A 27,823-nucleotide genomic window follows, 5' to 3' on the forward strand; every position below is an offset into this window, starting at 1 on the left:
TGCTTCCAACAAGTTAGTTCCAAACAAAGCTAAATATTACAGATTAAGAACAAAAACAGCTATAAAAACGGAACGCTTAATGAAGTTGGATGTTTAGTATTCACTAAAAAACTTAATCCTCCAAAGATTAAGATTTAAAAGAAATTCTCCTTTCTCCATAAAGTACCACTGTTCAAATAATAATTTTAGACTGGCACTAAAGTTTTAAAATATCTATGAAATTCAGACAAAGATCAAAACCAGAAACTTAGTTGGAATCCTTCACTGTTACACCATGAGTGCAGTATCAACTTTCAGAGGTCTCAAACAACACCACACTTTGCACTACACACTTGTTAATTTTCCAGAACCAAAAGTGAAAGTAGCGCCTACTGAAAAATGAAGCCATGGCATAAATCTGATGAATTTCAAAATTGTCCTCTACAATACACAAAAACAACATTAATTGCAAGCAGCCATTAAAAGACATTCTGAACTATAAAAATTACTTTCTGTCGCATTATTTTTGTTCGTGGTGATCTTTGTTTCACATTCTTAGTGCTATTATTATAACTATGGGCAATTACTTTGCTCATTTCACCCAACCTACACATCTTCAGCCCATCTGGTCAGTATTGCCTTGGATTTTTATTTTTTTATCTTTTTGCTTCTTCAGCTAAGCTCAGGGCAAACATAATAGGACAGGAAGGAAAACAATGATCCCTTTCTATGGGCACAATTACAAGTAATCATTCTAGGAAAAAAAAGTTTCCTCTGCGTACAAGTCCGTTCCCCATCCCATGCCAAAGTAAGCAATGGGCCTACACAACTACTTAGAACGCAGACAGCATACATGGGTACAGTTTAAACAGATTTACATAATCAGTGAAACTGCATCCAGATTTTTTATGAGTACCTTTATAATTTCAACAGCTTTGACAAAAATTTTTTACTGAAAGCAAAGTTTGTGATAAACTCAGTTTCCAAGAAAACTAACTGGCCAATGCTCAAGTGACCCTGCTCAGAAGAAATGGATTTCAGTCTAGAGTATTTAAACAAGTCATAATTAAGCAAGTATATTTAAACTCAAATGCAAAATCTGTCAGTCAAGGCAAACACAAGTTATATATAACACTTATTTGAATCTTCTCCCCTGCCCTCAAAGATCATTTTTTTAATAGATCACATGGTGACAGGGTTTTCATAAATACATTTAAAAGTTCAAGTACTTTCCTATCCTGTCTTTTCACAACATCTTTAAAAGTTTGGAGATGAAGGTTTATTTCAATCTTTACACAAAAGCAAAAGTGAAAAATATTAGCCAAAAAGGAGACAACAGGAACAAATATATGCCTCTGAAAATTTTTTACAATAAAACTAGAAGTGTGATCTTAACCATAAACACTGCCTGTCTTACAAACACACTACAGTGATAAAAACCACACAACCTGCATACAGGTGCAAACATTTTTATCTATAAGAGAAATTTATAAAGTATTTTCACAAAAAGACACTAAGTGCACAGTATGCTGTTTACCTTGTAAATTCCAGGACGTTTAGCAGTTCATATCTCTCTTCCTGTCCCAACTAAAAAATTTAAAAAAAGTGAGAATTAATGAAAAAACCCCCAAGCAAAAGAACCAAAAAACAATCAACCAAGAGCTCAATGGATATGTACCATGATGCACTTATTCAGAAATTATTTAACACAGCAAGAATAAATACAGTAAATTATAATGTTACTCCAGTGTACTCACAGACTCTATGATCACTGAGTCAGGTGTCCTTCCAGTGAATACAAAACGAAGATTCCTGGCTGCTCTGACCAATGCTCCTTCATCTGCAACAAGTCAATTAGTTACTTTGCAGATGTATCAGAAAAACTGCTAGATTATCCCATGATTTAATGGACACAGTCCAAGCTCTTCTACTTTCGGCTTCCTTTTTCCTTTATAGATTTTTAAGAGTAGATGTGGTGCTGGAAATAACTCTTTGTTTCTCCTATCAAAACTAAGGAAATGAGTTTACAGTTCAGAGAAAATAAACCCCCAAAGGAACATGCCTCTCAGCTCAGTAAGGAGAACATCCTCTTCAAAGCACCTAGGCAAGCACCTTCCTCAGTAGGGCACTGGACAAGGTGCGTTTCTTTTTTGTATAGGTTCTATTTTAGAATGAAAGAGTGATAAGTCATTTATGTAAATAGCAGATAACTTCAATGCCTACATTCAGAAAACATTTTAAGCAGCAACCCAGCCTCCCATAGGCATCTGTTCTCTCCAAATGGTTTAGAATGCCAGAATGGAATTTGTTTGTAATGCCTAATAAAACACTGCCATGGCCCAGTTAGCTTTATTTATTGCCCTACCTCTGTGCTTGTCTTCCAGTTGTTGAAGGACAGAATTTAGAGAGACAGTCACCTAGGAGCTGGGGCAGACAGGGAAAAGGAAGGCTGGAGACCTTCTGCCCTGCAAGTAATTTCTCCTATCATAACTTGTTATAATAGATCAGCTCAGAAGAGCTGAGCAGATTTTAATAATCTTGCCTTGTTTCACCATTTCCTGAATTCAAAAATTGTATATGAAACACAGTAGGCTTGAACCAGATCTTTTGTACTATAACCTTTTCTCACTCTCTAGCAGAACTTACCACAATTGTTATCCTATTAAACAGATTTATTTTTCACTTTTTATTACAAACACAATATTTGTTCTAAATCAATACCACAGTTACCGAGTACAGAATAGGTTCACAAGTCAGGACATGAATTTGTCTCCTGGTTTGATTTCTATTTGCATTTGAGCAGTTCTTTCAGGCTTCCACAGCAATCTGACACCACCTTAGGAGTGCTGTGTGGTCAGTCACTCTCTGCTGTTACATAATCCACAGGATATGCGTATGTATTTTCCAAAGCAAATGAGAAAAATCTAAATCCTTTTTTGACAAAACTGATTTTAGCTGTCACCAGTTCTTTGAGGGATATGTTTTTTTTTTTTTTTTTAATTTTTGAAGATATTTCAAAATCAATTAACTTCAAATAATATTTGTTTGTTGAGTTGATAGAGTACTGTATGTTCACTCAATTATTTGAGTCTCACCTGGAGATGCTGCTTGATATATAATTTTATCACCATCTCTTTCTGGAACTGCTGTATGACACACTGCCATCATTGTCAAAAACTCACATATTATAGGTGCAGTTGGCTAAAAAAAAAAAGATGTCAGAGCTTGATTAATCATTTAAGCAATAACTGAAAAGTAATAAAAGATATGGACAAATAACAGTCAAGAAAAAGCCTATGAAAGATTTTTCCTCTCTTCTTCAAAAACTATCAATAACTGAAGAAATCAGACATCATTGAAAAAAACAAAAAAAGGCTGGATCTACTAAACCTGTATCAGCAACAAACAATTACAAAAGTATTCATGAGAGCATGCTGATTTTGTGTAAATATGTAATCTATTTCTTTTCTAAGGACATCATCTTTTGACTTGCTGAAAGCAACGGTTTAACTTCACAAAACAATGGTAATTGTTTTTATATAACTTACATGATTGCTTTGAAGATTCTCCAGTAATGATGAGTCACTAAATGTTTTTTCTTCTCCATTTTGTGGGCCTTGCCTAGAAATAATTAGCAGAAAAAGATCATCATTAGCATGTTCTTAACAAATCATATCCAAATTATCTACACTACTGTGCTAAGGTCAAACACAAATTTTGGTTTGTAGCTGCTACAATACAGGCTGCAATCACTCACTGGGAGAAGAAGTAAAAAGGTACTTGGTTTCACATCTCCAAAGTTTATTAAAGAAACCTTGATTTATGTAAATACACTTAAATCCAGGTTAGTTTTTCTGCTGACTTCAGGTAATGTAGGACAAAGTAACAATAAATCTACAACATAAAACTGTGGCTTCTTGTCTTCTGATCTCTTGAATTAGATTATTGAAGGAACTCAGAACAAGATGTGTCCAAAGAGATCACATTTCTTTGAGAAATAGCAGTTTTGTAATAGGTTTTCAAATGTTTGCAGAAAAGAAAGTCTGATATCTGAAAGGGGGAAGCAAACTGAGTTCAGACATCAGAGAAGTCTGCATGGAAAGGATTTGCTTTTTATTAATTAGGAACAAAAAGGAACCTAGCAAACTGATGGATAAAGAAGACACAGCCACAATGCTGAAGTAGGAAGGGACTGAAGAGATGCAAGGTGGAAAACAGTCACACACTACCACATTTCAAATTGCACTAAACTTCTGGCCAAAGCTGACAGCTCAAAAATGCATATAGTTCTACAAAAACTTGTTATTGCAGTTGACTTTTGAGTATTAAGACAATATAGCTGAGTTTGAATCTCAGTGAAACAAAACAGTGCCACAAAGTGAACTCAGTAGGAGGAAAGGATTCTTTTTTCATTTACTTTGGAATTGCCTTGGCTCACATAATCTTAGAAGGCAGTAAACACATTAGGTGATTTAAGTTGAAGGATAAGCCACATATATCAAAGGCAGTCTAAAGACTCTCTATGAAAACCAAAAGCAGGCTGTTTCAGTCCTGCACTACCATGAAGGAATACAAAATGGCAGTACGTCCTCTATATAGCCACTCAAGGTCTAGTTTTTCTAAAAACCTATTATAAAAGTGAGAAATTCGAAGCATCTTCATTCACCAAGACTTTTTGTTTAAATGCAAAGCAAACACATCTTGAAGTGTCAAATGTTAACAACTTCTGATGCACTGAATTTGTTTAGAACTTAATGTTCAAGCTTTGTTTGCTTAAAGCTTTCTGACAGAAAAACTTCAAGATATTTTCCAGATTCGAGTGCTAAAAAAAAATTTGCAGATATATATTGTGTTAAACTGGAAAACAATTCCTTCCAATACAAAAAAAAAAGATTTAAAAGATTTTGAATTCAGTATATTTGTCACTTTAGGACTAAATATGTTACTGTCATAAACTGATTATATTAATTACAATAGATTAAGTATCTTATTTCATAAGTACTTATAAGATGTTCGTCGCTTATAAAAGGGAAGTACTTTAACTACTGTTCAGGCATCAGTTTATCCGTTTCAGATGTGCTTATGAAGCTTTTTATGTGTATTAGTCAAAATCAGTTTTATTTCATAAATATCTTATAAGCAAGCATGCTTAATTTCATGTAAGCAATGCATTATTTTAATGAAACCACTTGTGTGCAGTTAAGCACACTTGTACATCTTTGTGAGAAACATCTTGCTAGTATATCAAATGAGGATATTCAGGTCAGGTAAGATTTTGGGATTTGCATGTGTGTCACTTTTTGTATGTATGTGGGGGGGATTTTTCAGGTTGTCTTTTGCTTGTTCAGTTGTTTTTTTTACTATAAAGAAAGTTTGATTCTTATCTAGAAAAGCAAGTCTTTTCCTACAACCTTTAAAAACACATTACAGCTTTGTGCAACATATCTTGCTGTGACATTCAACAAGTACAATAATGAAAATTTAAAGACTGTAAGTGACATTTTTTCCTCATTCTGAGCTTATTTTGAACAGTACTGCAAGTATTTACTTTAATAAAGAATGATGAAGAAGTGCAACGCATCATGCAGACAGTGGCAGAAAGGAAGTCAAGACTTAGTCCTTCATGAAGTCCCTGTTAGGAGATTAATGTTGTTCCCAAGTGTATTTGGGTGTTTTAATCTCAGTTTCAGTTAAGAACTAGGTAGTGTTAATATTCTAAAACTACCTGTGGGAAGCAAAGTACTAACAATAATTTATTCACTCTCAAATATGGCCTTTTTTCTAACGCGTTAGAGATGATTACTAACGTATTACTAAATAACAGTAGAAAAGTGTGATCAAAGTTACCATAATATCAACTGCCTTAACAAATGACAAAGCTTTCTCTCCAGTAGCAATTCTGAATTGTACAGGATTGTCAGTAGAATAACTGTACTATACTTCAGCGACCCTATTAGCAATTCGATTCCAGAATACACAATCTAATGCCATACACAAATTTATGCCATCAGAATTCTAAGACACTGCTGGCTCTGTATCAATGTGAAGCTAAAGTAATTTTAACTAAAATATCTCACATTTAGCTCCATTTCTAAAAATCTGACTCACTGGCTTTAAGCTTGAATCTTCAACAGACATCACACACTAAATGATTTTGAGAGCTTACCAATCATCTGAAGGAACACTATAATCCTCAGGCTCAGGGCAATGGCTGCATAAGAAGCAAGGGAACAATAGAAATAGGGAGAGGAAAAATAATCACAAAGGCTAAAAAACTGGATCACGTATAAAAAAGTAGTTATTAATGAAATTAAATGGCTAAAAAAAGAAGTTTTAAGGGTATTTCCACCAAGTATTTTGCTAGTGCCTAGACAACAATTAAATGATGACCCAGGTTTGCATATATGACAATTTATAACACACTTTGAAAGAAGAGGCATGGGAGAGGAAACACCCACTTCTACTCTTTTTTATGTTCCTAACTTCTTATTTCCATCAATACAGGAAGACAGAGTGACTCTCTTCTCTGAGTAGCTATGAGAGATGCTGCAATGGTAATTCCCTGTACAGGGAAACTCTGCTTTCTAAACAGTAATGCTCATCAGTAAATCAGGCTATGTCTTTACAAAATGAGGTACATCAGAGCTGGGAAGCATAGCAATAAAAATCCGCTTTTTTTTTTTTTCCTAAAAAATACATTCACACTTAGGTTTCATAAAGGAGAAACTTTAGAATTTCTCCTAAGCCAACTTCAGATGAAGATATCTAATGAAGTAGATATCAAATACTGATTTTAAGTTCTATTACCATTAATGCATTTTTTTATATTACAAAACCACTATACAAAGAATCTGAAAATAGTTAGCTTAGAGCAGTTTCTCTGAAGTAATACAATTCACTGATAAAATTAGCTCATGTGGTCGAAGCTGAGCCCAAAATACGTACATCTAAACACACACATTCACATACATATTTAAAATGTCAGGACTAGAACTGTATTTCATTACAACTGTTAATTAAAAAATAATCAGTATGGTTACAGCATTAAGGATCTAAGTATTCCTCAAAAGAGAAAACCTAGATCAAACTCCTGATGTATGGTTTTTCAAAGGGATGCAAATGATAAAGCCACAAAAGTCAAATAATCACCTTCAGCACAAGCCCAACACTTTCCATAACCTGCACTTGATCTCCATCCAGTTCTAGATGTGTTTAATTATCTGCTACTTAATGCTCTGAGACTGGCGCAGGTCCAGCATCTCACATAGTGGTAAGCCACACTGCCATTTATAATATAGGTGCTTCTATTCTATTTATTGCTCTAATGCATTTTTTTTCAAGTAAACAGCCTTAGAAGCTTGAGACTTACAAACTCTGTTGAAGTAGTTGGCTGCAACTGCTGGCAAATGAATAGTGAAAGGCTTTGTTTGCACTTATTTGGAGAGATTTCTTAATAGCAACATTGATATTTGGAGTCATGCCACTATAACAGTATTCATAAAATCTACTTGGATGGTGGCTATAGTACTGTAGTTCATGCTACAGTACTGTAATTCAAATGCTTGTTCATCCTGCATACAATTTAGTGCAAGAGCATATGCCTATATAAAATATGAAGTACAGGCAATGATACAAGTTTATGCAAGTATGAGGTAAGACTTTTTTTATAGTAGCAACATTAAGCAGACCGAGTGGTATGAAAATACATGCATACTGAAGTTGCATTACAGTTAGTATCTAAACTTTATTTTTTTTCCTCTTCATGACTGAAGTGATGATATGTCTTAGAAGCAACATTTCATAGTCAAAACCAAACTGACTCCTAGTTGTATATCTTGCCAAACGTAAGTTTACTTTAACTGTAGTATTAATGCATAGTTAGATATGCACGGCCAGAGGAAAAGGCACACAGATAGAGAAAAGTATATAAAAATACCTACCCATAAGCAACTCCTGCTACTGTACACTTCTTAAATTGCATGACATTACATGTCAGGGTACCCGTTTTGTCAGAAAATATGTATTTAACCTAAATGAATGACAAAATTCATTATACATTAACATTCAGCAGTTATTTAGTTACATTAACATTAGCAGTTACATCTAACACAATTCATGACTATCAACACACGAAATATTTCTACCATTTCTGTAATCTTCATAGTTTACAGGAAAAAAACCCGCAGTACATTAACGTGGCAGACACGCAGGCTTGATATCCATTTCCAAACATGGCAATCAACTGAGATGTCAGGAAGCTCAAGCTTGCTTCTGTGCACAGTGGTACACTTAACTGTTCCTCACTCTTCATATGGCCGAAATGCAAGAAATTAGTGAAGACCAGTGACTTTGCTAGTAAAATGTTCCATTTCTGACAGAAAGCAATATGGTAAAAGAAAAGTATCTAAATGCATTTCTAAACACTCTTTTTGACATAGAAATATATCCTTACATCCGAAACATTACTTAACAAACAACAGTTGAGAAATGCCAAGGTGCACGAATAGAAGAAATACATTCCTTTCTACCTACCCCAGGTCTCCTATTTCCATAACAGCATAAACCCTTCCTCTCTGGAAACTACTAGTTAAAGTATTTCAAAAATTGAACCTGAAATACATACATCTGTGATCTATTTAAATTTAGTTCAAACCTAGTCTTAAGAACAAAGTTAATATATGAAGAAATGAAGTGGTCTGTGATGAAACAAAGGCTCTATTAGTCAAAGCTAAACTTTAACTTTAATCCATTAAAATTTATTTTTCATTAAATATTAAAGTATTATTAATTAGGAATTAACTGCATTATAAACAAAGTTAATAAGGCTACGTATTACTAAAATTTACTCAGCACCTCCTATTTAAACATTCTGTTTCTGAGGTATTTTGACTTCACCAAATCAACAGTTAGAAGAAGTCTTCCGTGCCAGGTTTATGATTCAAACCGCACTTTTGTTTCTGTGTTCAGAATGGGACAGCAGGAATTGCAGTTAAGAAAACCTTTTTTTCCAAACAATAAAGTTTTGCCTTTCTTAAAACCTGATGATCTCTTGGGGGAAATATTCTTTTCATTATGTGCAGCCCTCATGTACTTCAGAGAAGACACTCACTCTTTTTGTTAGCAGAGAGTCTTTTGGTCTCCTCAGAACAATCTGCTCAAATTAAGAATCTGTCAAAAAAGTGAAAGTGGAGATCCCGAGAAACCTGGCTAGATTTTGGTGGTGAAGAAGACTTTGATGAGAAACATAAGAAACGAAAACAAGAACTGTCAAGGTTATAAAGAAGGAATGTGTCAGGGAATGTGAATAACAAGCTAACTGCAGAGATGACACAGATGGATTGTGCAAAATGAAACAGAAGGAAAGCTGAGATTCAACAGTCTCTTCCCCACTAGAGGAGATTGCACTCCCCTTCAAGGCCAGGAAGAGAACCAAATTTTTGGCTTTCTGCACATGCTTCTTAAACCCAGTAGGTAAAGGCCCCGTCCTCTTCTATGGAGCCTGATGTTAGAACATGTTTACCTGCAACTATTCTTTTCCCAAAAAGCAGATCTCTGAAGTATTAGTCCCTAAGACTTGTTTGCCACATGGCTAAAATTATTATTTATTATTCTTGGAAAGCTAACAAATTTTACATTCCCACGCAATAAGCTAAAGAATTAGTAATGAAAATTTCTAGGTTAGGAAATGCAAGAATATGTATACTTGTGCATAATAATACAGTTCAATTAAATGAGCACATAATATTTTTTCCACGGGAGCAGTTTACCATCACCAGTCAGTGTAACAGCATAATGTTTACCATGTTTTTAAAGCAACACTGCAAATACAATTGGCTGAAACAGCAAATATAACGTGTAGTGCTTCTGGAAGCATGCCCTGTGTCTCAGTCACACTTCTACAAAGTTATACTTCCCTAAAATGAAGGACATACAATGAGTGACCTCTTCTGAAAAGCCTAACAGATTTTGTAGTATTAAAAGAGAACTCTAAAACAAAATAAAGAATTAACCTCAAATTTCCATGGGTAACATACTAGAGATGCACGCTATCACAGTGTATATGCAGAAGCTGATTTTTTGTGCCAGACAAGTTTTAATGCTCAGAATTCCTCTGATTTTGTAGGTTTAACGATACACTTCAGCCTTCTGTGATTACCACATGGAAATTGACACATAAAACAGCATTTGCTTATTTAATACTGGTTTCAAAAATTTAACTTCCATGTATTGCAAAGTATTTTTAAAAGTATCTGACAAAATGAAGAAAATGGAAATAGGCAAAAAAAGACTAAGGCAAACACATACAGTTTTTTAAATAAATCCTCACATTATTTTAATAATTTAGATGGTAAAACCACATGTAGAATTTCAAATACAGAGCTGCAACCAGTAATTTTTTTCTACCTGTCCAAGTTCTTCATTGAGATTGGATGTACGAGCCATCGCAGCAGTGTCCGTAGGTTCATAGTGCATGTCTATGTCCTACAGATTAAAAAAAAGTATATATATTTAAAAATTAGTCTTCCATAACTTATTACAAAAAAATCTAGTACACAAATAGAAATGATACGTGTAGAAGAATAGACTGAACATGAATCAAGTTGTCTACTTGTGATTATTTCAACATGGGAAGCCACCAACACAATCAGATCACTTCCAAGAATCCCCAGAATAAATTAGATTTCCTCTTTAAAACAAAAATCTGTATGTTTCTTTGAGATTTTACTAAGATTATCTCCAGTCATCTGTATTATTGAAAAACTGTTGTACCCATGCATCTAAAATCGATTTATCAACAAGCAGAAATACTACACTGTAATATTTAGTGAGAAGTCAGTCTTATCTATTTATATTGTATGCACAACCAGTCATTTCTAAATAGCAAGATAAATATACCTTGAGATAAAAACATGAAGATAAATTTTAGAGTACATAATAAATGCAGGGTACATTGTAGGGTGCATTATAAGCGGTGTGGTTTTGTTTGTTTAACTTGTTAAAAAGAAAAAAAACACACCATAGTTTATTGTAAAATGCAATAAAAAATTAAACCGGTGTGAAGTATGGCAGATGGCAGGTGACCAACTTCTCTATACCAATGATATGCACACACAAACATAATGCTTGAGGTAATAAATGTCCCGAGTCCCAGAATAAGATAAATTGATGCTAACTAATCCCTCACATGGGAGGGTAACAGAAGATAAAAGCGTCTTTTGGATTTGTATGAACATTAGTTGGCCATCTACACATTCAAAATGGGCAAGCCTTTGTTGAGTATTTATTTTAGAATATAAAACACAAAGGAAGAAATTAATTGCATCTTCTCGTCAACAGCTGCTCTATAGCACAAAGTAAAAGACATCAAAACCAGAGGACTGCTCACAAAAAGATTTAACTTTTAAAACAAATCATACACTTCACCTGCTACTCCACCTACACTTTTATCTCTATATACATTACATCATTTCTTGCACACAAATGTTTCACACATTTGTCAAGGAAGAATGGCATGATTAACTTCCATTTGGGAAAAACTGACTGCATGTTATTAAAAAGTATATGGCTTTAAGGAAAATACCTCACCCCCATCCCAGAGTAAATCCTTCTTTTCCTCCATTAATTCATTAAGAAAAAAAAATAAAGGATGACAGCATGATCTTTATATTTGTAAGATGTGATACTAAAAGACACTGGTTTTGTACCAAAAAGCCACCATTAAACTACAGTGGTGGTGTGTAAAATGAGTGAAATACTGAAAAAACCCCAAACAAACAAACAAACATGGGCTACGCTTAGAAAAAAGAAATTAAACTGGACAAAACTCCACTGGAGTGCAGAACACTTTTGTCTGATCATTCTGGTTGAAACCGATACCTGAATATTCATAATGAGAAAGTACAAAGCACATGAAAACATGCTCTAAAAAGCAATTTGTGCAGATGTAAAAACGCTAAATAAACTCCATTTATTATTACCTTCTCAGATTCCAGTAATAGCAACTAAACAGCATACTTAAGTATTTACATTAAGAAAAAGTCTGGAAAAAAGGTACACATAGGCAAGCAATTATTGTACTTACTTGTAAACTACTTGATTTTAGAAATCAATGCATATTGTAAAAATAATATTTACCCAATTTATGAAATATGCCTGGATAAATTTAACAACTTCAAGCGTAACCAACAAACTGATTGGAATAAGATTATTGAAGAGAATTATAAAAGTCAAGAAATTCAATCCAAAGTTGCTTGCTCCACCATCTGCCAAAAAACAAAGCAAATAAAAACAACATTTAAGATCATACTTAGATGTATATACAGTGTGTTCAGAAGATTGCATTAGCTGCTGATTTTTAACATGTTCTATGTCCAAGAAGAAACTTGAGAATTAATCACAATATCACTTGCTCGTAAATATAACCTTCATAAGAGTTAAGAATCTCCGTTACAAAGTAGAGACCTTTGACATCTTCTCCAATTTCTGAAAAGCAAAACTTACCAGCCATTCCCTCTTTTGCTATCTTTTAGAGATCATAATCTTGGAACAAATTCTAAACTCTAATCAACCAAATTCTAAACTCTGAATTTTAGAGTTTCATATTTTTAAAGGAGGAATGTGCAGTGGAATGATTTTTTTTCTCTATCTACTCTCACACCTTCCTATTACCCACCCTCTCAACAAAATACTATAAAAAAGGCATATTCACACCACTTGAAGAGATGAAATTAGAGCATTTAATTAGATTTCTGAAAGAACTGGAAATGCGAATATTAGCATATATTACAAGCAGCTTTATAATCTTTTCCCTGTTCAAGATTTAGATAACTAGTAACAACCCAGAGGATGAAACTGGGAAATCACAGTCTGCTTCCAGCACACTAGAACAGTAAAAGGATGCAGCCTGCCTGTCTGTATCCAAAGATTTCAAAGAAAAACAACCTCAGATGGGTTTCCACTGCCTATGGAATGTGGATCTGATTGTTACTCCAACATCCAAGAGAACAGGTTTTGAACACTTTCATTAACACCAATTCCAGCATCAAATTAAGTACCAGTCTAGAAGACCAGAGAGCCAACATTCACCATAATGTTGATATTCTCAATGACGACTAAGTTTGATACCTATTGCTACCTGTAAATAAAACAATATTCAGATATTTGTTATTAACATTACCACTTTTTTATCATCCACAGGTATGATTGCTCTAACTAAATATTAACAGCATTCAGAAAGATGGGGCACTGCTGGGAACCTGTTTCACTGCCATATACAAATTAAATAACTAAAGTGAAAAGGGAATTAATTGTTTCTTACATCTTAAAAGTACCTGGAACAACTATGATCTGAATGTAGCCTTAAAGGGCATACCTTACAAAACTCAGCATAATTTTATTTAATCATGGGGAATATATCAGAAAATAAACTGACAAGAGTAATAACCTGAAGAACACAGAAAATATCAACAGCCACTATTTCATATTTCTTTTTTTCAGGAATAAAAACATATCACCTTGCATCCCCTGTGAGTACATTTGCCCAGTATAACATGTTAAATGAAGTCTTTTGTGCCCGTTTTATCTTCTTTAGGAGCAGCCTGCTAAGGTCAGATGTTGGCAGCCAATAATTTGCTAGATCCCTGTAGAGTAAGAATAATAAAGCCACAGCATAATTTCCTGGGATGAGGGAGTTTAAAAATTCAGGAAAGTCACCGCAGCTTTAAATGTAATCCATCAGTAACAGCTGAAAATGGCTTTGGTCTGATGTCTAGAAGCTGACTATTTATGCCAGTGGAATGCTGATACAGACCTTGCTGAGCTGCAGAGATGTAGAGGTTGAAAGTAGTAGAAGCGAAAAACAAAGCTTGTCCCAAATTTATCAAGAGATCAGATGGCACAGTAAGGCAAGTTTCATACTTGCTGTGATACACCTAGCCTAATGGCTTTACTCAACAACCAGTAAAAAAAAAACTGATAAAAACACACTATGTAAATGACGGTAATCATCCTCCTTTACAAATACGAATACAACAAAACACTAAACTATTAATACTTTACTTCTTACAATTTAGGTCAAGATACCAGTCTCTTCCAGTATGCCTTCGATTCCATATAGCTGAACCAATAGAGCAGATCAAAGACATGGCAATAAGGATGCAGAACAGAATCAAAATCTGAATATTCGTAATTCGTTCCACATTAGACATTTTAAGAGGTGGACTTGTTGAATTCTGCAAAAGACAAAAAACAATGGTGGTTATTAAATATTAGAAGAGGTAAACACAGTTCTTGCTTTTCAAATTACACGTTACTGCATGCTTTTCTCTCATAAGCATCAACATCATAAATGGCATAACTATTTTACTCAAAAGTAAAGCAAGCAGCCTATAAATCCATTAATTAGAGCTTTAGATTTGTGTCATAAGCAGTTTAAATAATCACACAGAACACTCATAACAGCAACAGCTAACAGTAAACATTAAAAATATATGTGCACACACCTTTTCAGTGCTATAGAGGACAACCACTATAATACAATCAAACTTTTTCAAGTAAATAATTTACAAATCAGAAAAGCAAAAAAATGAAAGACATGCATGACCAATCTGAGAACACTCTTTTTTTCTTAACAAATACACCTCAATTTTTTATTTCAAACAGCACTAGGAAATGTGATTTCATAGTCCTCATTTTGCAAATAAAGTTCCACTTCATTTTCTGACAAGAATGCTTACCTTCATACTTGAAGGAAAGCTCCACAAGAGGACAGTTTTAGGAGCAGTCAAAAATAAAAAAGATGAACAGGCAAACTATAATGATCCAACTTGCTAAAAGAATAGTTTTTAAAACACAAGTTAAATATAGTATCAGTGAATATGCTTGCTAGTAGAATAACTACTCTGTGGTTAAGTGACTAATAATTGTTGATTTTACTTCATGAGAAAGATACTCTGTTATTGACATTTTAACTATTATATCGAATGTAACTATATTTTCTGACAGGAATTTCTGTGGTGTGTAATGGCATAATAAGGTAAGAAAATAGGTAATTGAGAGAAAACCTGAGTGACAAACCTGCATAAGTTTTGTGTCGTGCCCTGTATAAACAACAATCCCATGAACCCACTGTGTATTTCTCAACTGAGCTCCTCGCAGAAGAATCTGATCAGATCCCAATGGAACAGTACTAGAAGAAAAGAGTTTTATACTTCAGCATTAAAACAATCAATGTCAATGAATAAACATAACCACCATCTGTTAAAAATTATTAGCTAATTTATTATAATTTAGATTATTATTGTAAATTTGCTAGGCACCTATTTTTCAGAGTTAACTTTTTGGGAATATTGACAGAGAAAACCTGACAGTTCAAAGCAAGTCCAAAAATTTAATTTTGCAAAAATATTACTTACCACTTAATTTTGACTATGGACACTAAAGATACGGTGCTACTCAGCAAACAACTGAAACTAACAAAGGCCAATTTTCCTTTGATTTATGATTACAAAGTTTTTTCCTAAGTGCATGCTGAAACTCAACCATGCTTATAAATTTGATTTCTACAAAGTAATTTTCAAATGAAATTATTTTCTGAACTCTCAACTTAATCCACTTCCAGTGAAATAAATATCCTAAATTAGCTGTTTAAAATTCACAATATTTTCTGCACCTTCTTTAAATCGCGAAACCAGGTATATTTACTTGTGTTATTTTTCTAGAACTCCACTGAGTATATGAGCAGCAAAACCTCGTAAGATGTTGGAAATTCAGACAGCTAACTTTATACATACACTATAGTTCATTTCTTTCCGTAAAATATGAAAAGTTTGAGATAATTATTACTCTTCTCATGGGATAAACAATACACTATTTTTGTACTTTTATTTCTATAAGTACCAGCCAGCAGTTCAGACTTGTTAGTACTGCTCTAGTGTTTGGCAGTCTTACCTAAAAATATTCTCTACTGTTGTTTGAAATGAACACATTATGAAGATCACAAATAAATGGCTTAATGACAGCATCTATATCTCTGGTAGATAAGCTATAAAGAGTCTGAGGAAGCCATGATATTTGGTAACATTTTTGGTAGCACGAAGAACATAAAGTCAAACTCAGCAAGTTTAGGTAATAATTTCTTCTGGATCATCATGTCCCCTTCTCTCACATATAAGCTTTTACAATAAGACTCAAAGACTGCAAGTAAAGAGGAAACGACATAATCTTGCTCCCCTAAAATTAACAGTGGCAATGTTAATCTGCAAAAACTAGAAAAAACACATTTGATCTGGAAAAATATTTGAGTGCTTTTCCATAAAGACCAAACAAATAACAAATATCATCCCATTATAACTTAATTAAGTTTTTAGAAAATTAGCATGGAGCCCACTCATTGTTTAAAAAATCATTCTCCCCATCAACTAAGTATGCTTTGGCAACTGAAATGTTGAATGATACTGCCATGGAAAATAATTTCCAGGTGCAGGTGTTTAATGAAAAGAAGATATCAGAAAACAGAAATACAAACCATACTGAGATTTACTTGCTTTCTAAATCTGAACTGTGCTGCTCTTGTATTTGAGATGTGTTCATATCATGGCAAAATTAAGAGAATAAATGCCCTTGGAAGTATGAAAGGAACTGGGGTTTGAATTAACCAAGAATCATTAAAAGGGATTAATGTTGCCAGAGATTGCTTCTGCACTTATTTGCATTCTTTGATCAGAATCATTCTAAGACTTTTGGCCCATCCATCAGCACAACATGTAGATATTCCAGTTAAGAAATGGATTAGATGTCATTCCAAAACTAATCAGATATTTTTAGTCTATTAACTCTAAAAAGAATGTCACAGAAGATTAAAGACATAACCAGAGAAAAGTTATTTTTAAGTTCCCCACAGATAAACTGGAAAGCTTTTCAACTACAGTCCTTCTCTGCAATACCAGATGACTTTCCATCTACAAGACACTCTAGGAAGGCAGAAGTCAAAACCTTTCACTCTAAATTGTCATACTCCTTGAAAAGTCAGGTGAGTTCTAAGACTCTTCCTGCCACTACCTGATCTTCCTCTTTTTTCCCCTCTCAAAAAACTGCGAAGAATATGCAGTGAATTCCTTTCTATTGCAGAATCCATTGGTTCTTTTTGCCATCAGGACACTGGTTCTCAAATGGATACCCTTCTCCAACTTGGAACGGGAATTTATCCTCAAGGATCCGTTATTGGGAGACAATCAGAAGAGAATTGGGATTGCAGCCTGCGGGAGTTGTGTCCAGCAGAACTGGTAAACAGACCCAGGAGAAGAGAACAGAGAGCAAAGCAACCAGGCGCATAGAAAGCCTGGATCTGCCAGGTGTCATGTTACTGATCCTCAGCATTGTGATCTTACCCCACTCTTTAATGATGGGATGGTGCAATGACTTGTCAGAGATCTCAAGTCTATTTTCCTGGCCTCAGCCTTCTCAGAACTGCTCCAACTCATCTGAGTCTTCTTGTATGCTACATAACTAATGACTTCTCAGCAACATAATTGGGTTTTATTCAGTAAGGGATGTTCTCAATGGGGAAATACCTTTTCAGCATACTTTTCTGCCAGGACTGTCAAAGATATATTAAGAGTTAATAAGACACATTTGAAAGCTTACATATCAAAATGTTTTTCTTAACAAGCAATTTTTGTAAAGAATATCTTCAGGAAAAAATTTACTTTAGATCTGGATAACCAATGTCTGCCCTTGTTTTTAGCTTGCTCACCCTTCTCCTCTGAGCCATTGTCTAATAATAATTTCAAACTTATCCAGGTTAAAGAACTTTTCTTTTTTCCCTAGCTAATTGTCTTCACTGCCTAAAACCAAGAGACATGCTTCTGTATATTCATGAGCGTAACAAAGACCATTTATACACTCAAAATCAGAGGATACCATGAAAACTTTTGCAGCCTATTTTAGCACACAGTTTTAGCCAAAAGGCAAAATAACTCTAGTTGAGTTCTACCTCCTTGAATACAGAGTATCCAAAAGAAGAAAAATGGAACCTTTTTTTTTTTGAGTTTGGTCTCCCATGAATTGTAAAAGAAAGTCTGAAAAGGTCAACCAGATACAACATTTAGGAACTGTAGGAGTCTAGCACTCCAATAAGTTATCTAAAGGGAAAAAGGAGAAGATACATGCTCAGCATCTTCTATTGCTGTTGCAAAAATGTTATAATACTAGTGGATAAAGTTGCAATCACAGCTGCTGGATCTACATAATCTGGTCAGAAGGCCTTAAAGATCTGGATAAATAAATGCCAGCTAGACGAACCTGTGCTACCGCTAATACAGGCAGAAAAAGAACTCATCCCTGATTATTCATGTTGAAATTAGGGTCAGGATCCAAAAAGAGTTACTTACCTGCAATTCTTTTTCACTGAAGGTAAATATTATATTAGAGCCACACTTTTGAAACTATCCTACTGTGCAGAAACTATATTCAAAACATTCCAAAACTGAATTTCTCAAATGACAAATTGCTTGACCAGGAGATGGCGTGCTCCTACACATTCTTGAGGCATAATAGCCATCAGTACATTCAATGTTTCTTTTTTTAAATCAAATTTTAAAATTAAATAATTAGTTTAAAAATAAAAGTATGTTTTTCCCTCTAGCCAGGGAAGAAGGATGAGTGTGTGGATCTATTATAACTATTACCTTCAGAGAAGAATTACAGGTAAATGTTTTTCTCTTCTTAATGACAAGTACAGTGGAATTATAATAGATCCACACTCTTGCGACTGAAAACTCCCGGAATGCATCTGTAAGAAATCAGTAAATAAAAATGGAATATAAAAAATGTATTTAATAATTAGTACTATATATATCAGTCTAAACCCACAAACATTAATATTGTATATGGAAAAATAAATGCCTACCAAATAAAAAGGAAATTCTGTAAATCCTTGGGAATGAAGGACTTAACAATCCTGGATTTAGTAATGAATTTTATACTCCTAATGCATCACATTTGCTTTGAACCCACAGAAGACTCTGAATATCAATATTTGATAAGCACTTAAGTATTTTAACAATTTTTTTAGTAGTTTTACAAGCATGTATGTTGTAACTGCAATGAGGCAGTCTATTTTTAGAGAAACATGCTTTCAGTAAGCTAAGGTCTTTTGGCTACCAAATTAGAATAAATTGAGGTATATAGCAATGGACTCAGTTCCAATCCAGATTTAGACAAACAAAAGAAAACAACGATAAAAAAAACAGACAAGAAACTACTATTCAGCTTAACAGGTAAGGAATGAGACACTTAAGAAGTGAGTTACTAGGTACATATTCCAAAAGTATAAGAATTTGATTAGCACTCACTTCTATTATTAATAAACTATTGTTTTCTGAAGGTCAACTAGTATAAAAACCCAAGTTGTAGCCATTAAAAGTAAGGTTTTACCCCTCGAGTTTTTGAAAATGATAATGTCTAATAAAGAATACATCAGAAAAGAATTTGCCCCTCTAGTCTTCACAGAATTAAGACATTACTATTCATATTTTAATTTGAATACTTTAATAACACATAGCTATCTGCTGATTGAATCTCTTGAGACTATCTTCCTCAGATTTACATACCCATGCCCATCCAGTCTGATGTTTCCAACAAAGTCATAGAGATGACGGTTTGGGCTCTCACATTCAATTCTGCCTGAAAGTCTCATCAAGCTTTCTATGTCCTTTATGTCTGATGTTAGTGGCAATCCCTGTAAAAAAATTGGTTTGTCATGACATTAAAAATCACTTTCCAACATATAAATCTATGTATTATAAATCTGCAACAGCAGAAAATCAGTATACCTATATGGGAACAAAACTGGACCGCTACGCTTTGCTGTCATACTGCTGGACACTACAGTGAAAAATTCATCCTGGTATCTTAAAACATCATGATAAAGACAGGGTCATAACTAACCATATAGCTCAGGAAGAATGTCCCTGCACACAGGGACATTGAAAACTCAGTCAAAAACTGCTATTCCCTATCTGATCCTCAAGGACAATACAAGCACTATCAGCTTCTTTTTGCAGGGCTTCTCCCTCATGTATCCTCTAAACACAAGACCAATACCCAGACTACTAACATTTCTACCTATTTTCCCAAAGGAAAACCCTAAAATAAAGCACAAGGGATGGCTTAGGAGTAATCATTCATTCCTTCCACTTGATTAATTGAACAATACTTTTATGATGGCAATAACTGCAGCTTTTATTCAAACAACCAAAATTTTAGTCTTCTAAAATGGCTATTAATGTAATGAAATATGTTTTTATAAGCAATATTAGATGAAAATAATATCAGCAATATTCTCAGAAATGAAATTCCTACCTGTCGAATTTTTAAGTTTGTCTCACCATCCAAGTTAGATGTTTCGATGTAGCACATAGCTTGCGGTTCACTATTAAGAAAAAAAATCCTTAGTTTTAAATAATAACGTTAAAATCTACAAACTTTCTGTAATCTTTCTAACATATATTTATGCAATTATGTTTTTCTTTTCCTGATCGGATGTTCAGAACTAGAATAATTTACAGTCAAACCTGTAAAAAACAACAGCACTTCACATTTTCAGAAAAGTTTGCCAAAACCTGTTGTTGTTGCTGCCAAAAATGCCGTATACAGCAGAAGCATTCTATGTATTCAAGAGACTAACATACAGCCACCAACGCAGTGCATTCATAGTGCCTGCTACTGTAGGCAGCAGTAGTTTCAACATGAAAGATTTCTTGTAAAGAGTTCTTTTACTAAAAAAGCCTGAATTACGGATAACCATTATAGAACTGTTAACTAGGAAAACAGATAAAGAAGGATGAAATGACTTTTTCCAGTAGACAGTAAACAAGAACAGGTCAGGATTTCTGAATTACTCCAGTAAGCTCCTGTTTTCTGGGCACAAGGACGGAACACCTACTACTTGTATCTACGATACAAAGAAGTTTTGATCCTGTAAAGGATCAAATGAGTCATAGTAACCTCCTTACAACTTAGAAAAACAACGGTTTACTCTCTACACCACTTCAAAGCTTCTAATATTTTCCTTCTTTCCAGCATGAAACTCAAGCATCAAGTGTTTTTAAATTTTTTTCTTTATTTATGCAACAATGGCTACTGCTAAGCAACTTAATTTTAAAATGTTTGCAGAATAAAGTACGTTATTCTAACAAATTTTCGTAAAGCAAAAGCATTTGAATGAGATAAATCATTATCATAAAATCCTTTCAGGCTAGCATTTTCTTGTTGGCAAACTTTTCTAAAAATTTGAATAACTTCTATTCTGATTGTTTGGATAGAATCACCTGTATAAAACTTTATTATAATTCTAGCATTTCTATTAGTTCACAATAAAAAACAATATATTTGTGAAGCACTTTTAAAGCAGACTAAGGCAGCAAAGACATTTCAAGTGACACACATGCTTAACTGTAGTTACTGTAGCAGATAGCAGTGACCTCCAAAGTAAATAAGTTGCAGTTAGATCAAGGCAGGCCCATTGATTAAAGTAAAAAATATGTGGGAACAATGCAGACAATAGCATAAATCTCACGTGTCTAAGGAACATGCAATTTGTCACAATACACAAGAATAGCGCTGCTTTTGCCACCGCATGCAGCAGAGATTGTGCAACACCCAAATTTGTGCAGAGGGTCCTCTACCAGTCCTACCAACATTAAACTCTATTTGCTGAAAACATAGGATGGTATAAACATGTATATTCCTCTTAATTTGCTCTAAGGAATCAAACATATTTTTATCCTGGTTTTTCACTCTATTTAATGACAACTCATTTGATAAAATTTCACGGCGATAGCGTAAAAACAAATTTTCATTTCTTGGAGTGTTATCGTGTATTTACACTTTAATGATCTGTACTTTAATCAGCTGAACCCTTTCTAATTTTATAGATGTGTTGGTTTTGTCAAAGAAAGGTGAACAGCAAAGCAAAGACTGCCAGCACAGCAGTGTTCTTCATATTTGGTGTACGAGGACCCACATACACGTATCCTGTGCAACTAGTTTATTCTAACCTTGAGGACAGACTGATGAGATCAGCTGGGAGATGCTCCCCATTGGTCACTTTCACTACTTCCCCTACTGCCACCTACACATCCCAGTTTGAAAATGATTAGAACAGAAAAATAAGTGACAAGGGGAAAAAAAAAAAAAAACAAACCAAAACCAAACCAAACCAAACAAATGGACGAAGACAAAAAGACAGAGTTTTAAATTATTATACAAACAATACATGTTAATTAAAATGTCTGATGACAGATTTTTCAAAATCTAGTTTAATCAGGTCAGGAAGAAAAGAGCTAGAAAATTTTCATTTTTACTTGAGTGGACTGTCTTACTGTAAGGTACCAATTTTAAGCTGCAGAACACATTGATATTGTAGAGTAACAAAAAAAGCTGTTGTGTTTCTTTTCCAACTGACATAGTTTTTAGCCAGTCCATACATTAATTAAAAAAATAAAAGCTACAACAAAAGATTTTCTACCAACTTTTCTGAAAAGTCAGGTGACAATAACCTTTCGATGTAAACCTGCTGAAAATGAGTTTGTCTTTTGTTCCAGCTTTGTAAATATCAGTTTACACTGAACTTGGAAAGAACCAAATGGAATTAAGTCTCAGAGGTTTGCATCCTTCCACTGTAAGAGATTCTAGTTTCCTAAAATTATTAAGATCCTCTTGTTTCCCAGAAACTGCTATTGCTGGTAAAAACTGAAACAAAACAAAAACCCACTCCACCCAGAACCAAAATCAAAAAAATCCTCAAATGTTATTAGTTTTAATTAAAATCAGGTCCACAAGCTTGCATTTCTATCAAAACCTAAAATGTAAGTGGGCATCACTAAGCACCTGGAAAGCAGAACTGATGAGATTGCCTGCCTGGAGAATGCATGGCTGTGTGGAGATGGAGAGCCCAGGCCGGCACGCAGGCAGAACAAGACACGATGCAGCAGCACAGGGCTCTCTCCTGGCAGGAGGGCTGAAACAGAGCCATAGGAGTATGACTAAGGAGAAATTTTTAGCTGGAAGAAATGCCTGAACTGGGCCCAAAAAGCAATCGTGATTCGCAAACTGGATCCTACAAGAAAACCTGACAGGAAAATTCAAGGTGAGTAATGGTCATAGTTAGGATAATGTGTTCTGACAAGGACAGTCAAGGGAGGTTAAACAAATTCCTGACAAGTCCCATAGCAGCTGACTATTATTTCAATTTACCACCATGGGATGTAGGATTCCTTCAGGGGGGACAAGGCTTGGAAGGAAGGCTTTGTAGGCAGTTGGTATTTTTCTGTGTGCAAATTACAACTGGAGGACACTACGACACGAGTGTTGCCCAAATCCAAAAGGGTAAAACTGAAGACATCTAGGCAAAGACTCAAAGTTAGGAGTTTACTCAGGAAGATTATAAAGAAGCTGCTCTGACAGGATGCAATCTGTTTCACTTGCAAAACACTAGGGTTAGCGTGACAGAAGTTACTATCAGGCCAACAGAACAAGTGTTCTTGCTGCATGGTGTATTGCCTACGAAGATCTTGGTGAAAAAGCACCAATAAAATTTATAAATGCTTCTTGAAGTGCAAGGTTTATAGAGGACATCCAATACAAAAACATCCAAAGTTACAACAAACATTAGTATTGAAGACAGATGGTGGGAAAAATTTATAGTATTATCTGGCAACTACTTTATAATAATTTAATAGAACTGTCTTAGGAAGAGCTACACTTAATTCTGCAATATAATGGAAGATGGAATCAACAATGTACTAGTCTACACCACAGTCTGTCAGAGAAACATGTAAGATCCTAACTTTATTAATTGTATGTATGAGTGGATTCATTAAGTTCAGTGGAATCATAGGGGGTTTATACCTAGTCCACAATCATACACATTACAATAATGCTTCTCCTAAAAAAACTGAAATGGCACTGTAAACATACAATAATAAACCAAAAGACAACTGATTATATTTAAATAATCTTCACGAAAAAAAAACTTAGAATATGTTGTCTATTGACCTGATCAAATAGATGTCGAAAAATATGCATCTTCCACATAAGATGTGGATTTCTTAAATAAAACTGTCCAAGGAAATGATGATAAACAACCTCTGATTGTCCATGTAATAAGAGTCACAGCATTACACGCTATAAATTAAGTCTTGCTTTCAGTGCTGAAATTATTCATAATATGTATTAGAGAATAAAGTCAATGTTCAGCTCATAAAGACTGTGCTAATTTGATGGTTCATATCTCATGCTCACTTTTTTTCCCCAATTCAACTATCAAACTGGCAACTATATCTGTTAAAAATAATTTCTGTTCCCTGTAACACATCCATTTTCATTTATTTATAGGATGCAGCTTGTTAGGTACTTATCAAAAAGCCAACCTGGCTAAATATGGCAGTTGAGGTCCAATTTTTAGACAGAGAATCAGCCTTTTTTGTATTATATCCCGTAGCAAAATAACATACTAAGTTTTTCTTGGGAGTGAATTGAATGCCAGCATGATTTTGGAACTGTAATTGTCACAGTTTAAAGAAACACTGCCTGAAATTATAAATGCCCAAATGAACAAAAGACTATGCTTCAACACAGCAGCATTTTTGTTTATTCCTTATTTCCTTGGAGCAATCACAAATCAATCAATCAATAAATAAATAAATGCAGGGTAGAGAAACCAGCCTCTACACTATAAGCATCAGTGGGCATCTCTACCTTGATGAGAGCAGTACAGTGTCAGCAGGTATATACTCTTTGCCTTTTATAATAACTATATCTCCAACATCTACCTGAAAGAAAACTGGGAATTGGTTAATGGTCTCAAACAAAATATGTTATCCCTTTGTTTTAAGCACAATAAATATTTACCTGCTGAACTTGCTAGAAAGACTGTTAGAAACTTGCACACTTAGAGAAGCCTATAGGTATTAGATACTCAAACGTCACTGGAATTCTTTGGAAATCTACTATTTAACAGGCCAAATCCTGACCTTCTTTATGCAGTTCTTTACTTTTTTAGTTATTGCAAATATTTTATTGGAAGACTGAAGTTGAGTTAAAGAAATTAATCTCCCCTAAGATGACAGATCTGTTGCATCACGCTGTGTCTGTTATCCTTGCTTCTCTAAAGGTATAAGCCAATTTCATATGAACTTTGGTTGCAAACTACTGAGGGTCAAATTTTGTTCAAGATTTGAGGTATGGAAACAATTAAAACTCAGGGACCAGATAGACAACAGAACATTTAGTACTTGGAAGTTACCTTTAACAGTCCCTTCCTAACTACTGAATAAGTCTTTCAGTTCTCATGGTTTAAGCCAAAGAAGTTCAGCAAATGCACAAAGTAACTCCCTTCCAGAAAGAAGTTTCTGTCTTGGCACAGCAAATGATACTAAGAAACTGTATAATTTTGCCACGTGTGAATACTTCCAAGTCAATCATACTATTAAAGTTATTTTTTACTGAATTTAAAGCCCACCATTTAACAGCAGTTTTGCCTGACTCATGACATCAAAACGGACTTGACTTCAAAGTACATTTTAAGAGACAAGTATTAACAAACAAAAAATAAACCACAAAAGATTATACACTTGCCATCATACCAGTTAACTCTTACCAATGACAATTATTTGGAGAAATAAAGTAAACATTAAATCTAGACTACAGTCTAAAAGTCACCAACATAAACACACACCTTTTCCCAGTGGACAATCTCCCATGCACCATTGCGTAATACTGAAAAGAGAAAAGCAGAAATAGAATTTTCCAGTTGTACAATCTAACTGCCATATACAGGTATGTGTTAGATTTCTTATCACACACAGTTCATTTACACAATATTTTACAGCATGGTTTGTTTCTATAAATTCAGGTCAAACAGTCCAGTAATATAGCACATATTCTGTGTAACCATGTTTGTACCACATAATCTTATCACAAGGTCAATCAGAACATTCTACAAGGTTTGAGAATCAGCTAAATCAATTATAGATTGCATAAACAATAAACATATCGGAAATCCCCCAAAACAAGCCAGGTCATTTAGCATAAGATTTAGTATAGATTTTCCCTGCCAGTAGCAACTAATATTGTAAGCAAGCTCCATTAGTCTAGTTTTAACTATTGTTACTATTATACAAAACCCATGCCTTGTTTGCCAGTTAATTGCCAAGACTGAATAAAGGTGACTTTTTTGGTGTGTGTTAGCACGGGTTACAATGCTATTGAAGACTGATGTGTAAAAAAAAAAAAAACAAACAAAAAACCAAAAAAACAAAACCGTATTGCTGTGTAACAATACTCAGATAGCTCCAAGAGATTGTTCTCTTTCATTTTGTCTCCCAGATTTCAAACTGTCAGGATGCTTATCTAAGTACATGATCAGGATCCAAGTGTTATGCAAGCATGTGGTGATTTCAAAAAAGTGGATCAAAATCTGGGAATACATATGGCCTTTACATCCAGGTCTTTCTTGAGGTTCTGTCCACACTGACCCCTCTCTTCTTGCATATCTCAATGATTTCTATGAGTCATTATCTAACCTGCTTAATAATTCTTTAGGAAGAAATAAATTATCTTACCCTTCCTTCCCCCATATTTATGAGTGCTGATATGCTCAGGACAATGGTAAATGGAGAAGTCCTCCTTTCAGACAGTAAGCAAGATATTTTAATGACTGTCTCACCAGTCAGTCGATCATTACACAAAATTTATTTTGACAAACCATTTCCCTCCACTGGGAAAACTACAGATCCAGAATGAGAATTGCTAAGACATTTGAAAATTTTGCCACAAACCACCTACTTCCATCCCATTGTGTCAGCAATACTGTTTGTGCGGCCACGGTGTCAACCAGATGAGAGAACTGACGAGGATTAAAAATATACCTTGCAGCAATCCAGCTGACTAAGTTCCACAAAAAGCTGGAGCAGAATAACTGCCAGTGCAGTCTGCAGGTCTGAAATTTAAGTAAGTTGCCAGAGGTGGCCAGGAGCTTCTTAAGAAGTGCTGGCTGCAGATGCACCTGCACTGTTGAAATACATCCCAAGGCTGCTTCATGTGCATCCAAGCTGAGCTAAACCAGCATTGCCGCTGCAAAGAGAAGGTCTCACTCTGTCCCCACCCCACGCAAAGGCAGGAGCCCTCACGGCTCAATGCATACTGCCTCTGGTGTTCATTGGTGCCTTCGATGAGCCAGTTTAACCCACTACATGGAACGAAACTGCCAGCTTTCTGGATTTGTTACTTGCGAGTTTAGCTGGTTAAAATCAGCTCACAAATGGATGAGTCACACATCTGAAATCACAAGAGTACTCTAACCCTAGCTTGATCCGATAAGCTTTTAAGCACAATTAACGTATACCGAAATCTAATTAAACCCATTTTCTTATGAGGACAAAGAAAATAAGTGGTTTGTTAAGCACCTTTTATATAATTGTTAGAGAACTTGTGCTGAAAAGTTCTCTGCAGCCTGGCTTTCACATTTGTATCTCCAATTTTTCAGTTGTCCCTAATTTAACTTCCAAAAGTGTGCTCCATCTGCCCTACAGAAGTCTACTTCACTACAATGCTGAAATGCACAACATCTCATTGTGTAAGAATGTCTGACAGTGGCCTGCTGTATATGGATGCAACCTGAGGTAGAAAAAAATCACCCCAAATACAGTCGAATAAATCAAAATCCTCTACCAAAGGCTTTTTATAGTAATGGAGCTTTAGACTTTTCATCACAATCTAGGCCCACTAAATATAGTGGTGATTATGATCTTTTATAGTGGTGATTATGATCTACAACATCACC

The 27,823-nt window shown here is 34.6% G+C and overlaps 1 protein-coding gene across 8 annotated transcripts in view; it reads right to left on the reverse strand.

The window, feature by feature from the left end:
• ATP8A1 (ATPase phospholipid transporting 8A1) overlaps positions 1-27,823 on the reverse strand; it is a 107,963-nt gene that overhangs the window by 61,646 nt on the left and 18,494 nt on the right. The window contains exons 6-19 of one of the 8 annotated variants that reach the window (XM_065836432.2): positions 25,718-25,758; positions 22,038-22,111; positions 20,341-20,410; positions 19,590-19,717; positions 15,055-15,166; positions 14,045-14,210; positions 12,115-12,242; positions 10,384-10,461; positions 7,920-8,008; positions 6,146-6,190; positions 3,528-3,600; positions 3,075-3,180; positions 1,737-1,819; positions 1,517-1,566 (exon numbers count right to left, since the gene is read on the reverse strand). In XM_065836432.2, coding sequence (XP_065692504.1) covers positions 1,517-1,566; positions 1,737-1,819; positions 3,075-3,180; positions 3,528-3,600; positions 6,146-6,190; positions 7,920-8,008; positions 10,384-10,461; positions 12,115-12,242; positions 14,045-14,210; positions 15,055-15,166; positions 19,590-19,717; positions 20,341-20,410; positions 22,038-22,111; positions 25,718-25,758 — 1,243 coding nt within the window. Of the gene's footprint in view, positions 1-1,516; positions 1,567-1,736; positions 1,820-3,074; positions 3,181-3,527; positions 3,601-6,145; positions 6,191-7,919; positions 8,009-10,383; positions 10,462-12,114; positions 12,243-14,044; positions 14,211-15,054; positions 15,167-17,037; positions 17,219-19,589; positions 19,718-20,340; positions 20,411-22,037; positions 22,112-24,738; positions 24,813-25,717; positions 25,759-27,823 lie in introns of those variants that run through there. The other 7 variants (XM_065836431.2, XM_071807428.1, XM_071807427.1 and 4 more) reach the window with 7 other exon arrangements.

Source organism: Patagioenas fasciata, chromosome 4, assembly GCF_037038585.1.
Source record: "Patagioenas fasciata isolate bPatFas1 chromosome 4, bPatFas1.hap1, whole genome shotgun sequence".
NCBI lineage: Eukaryota > Metazoa > Chordata > Aves > Columbiformes > Columbidae > Patagioenas > Patagioenas fasciata.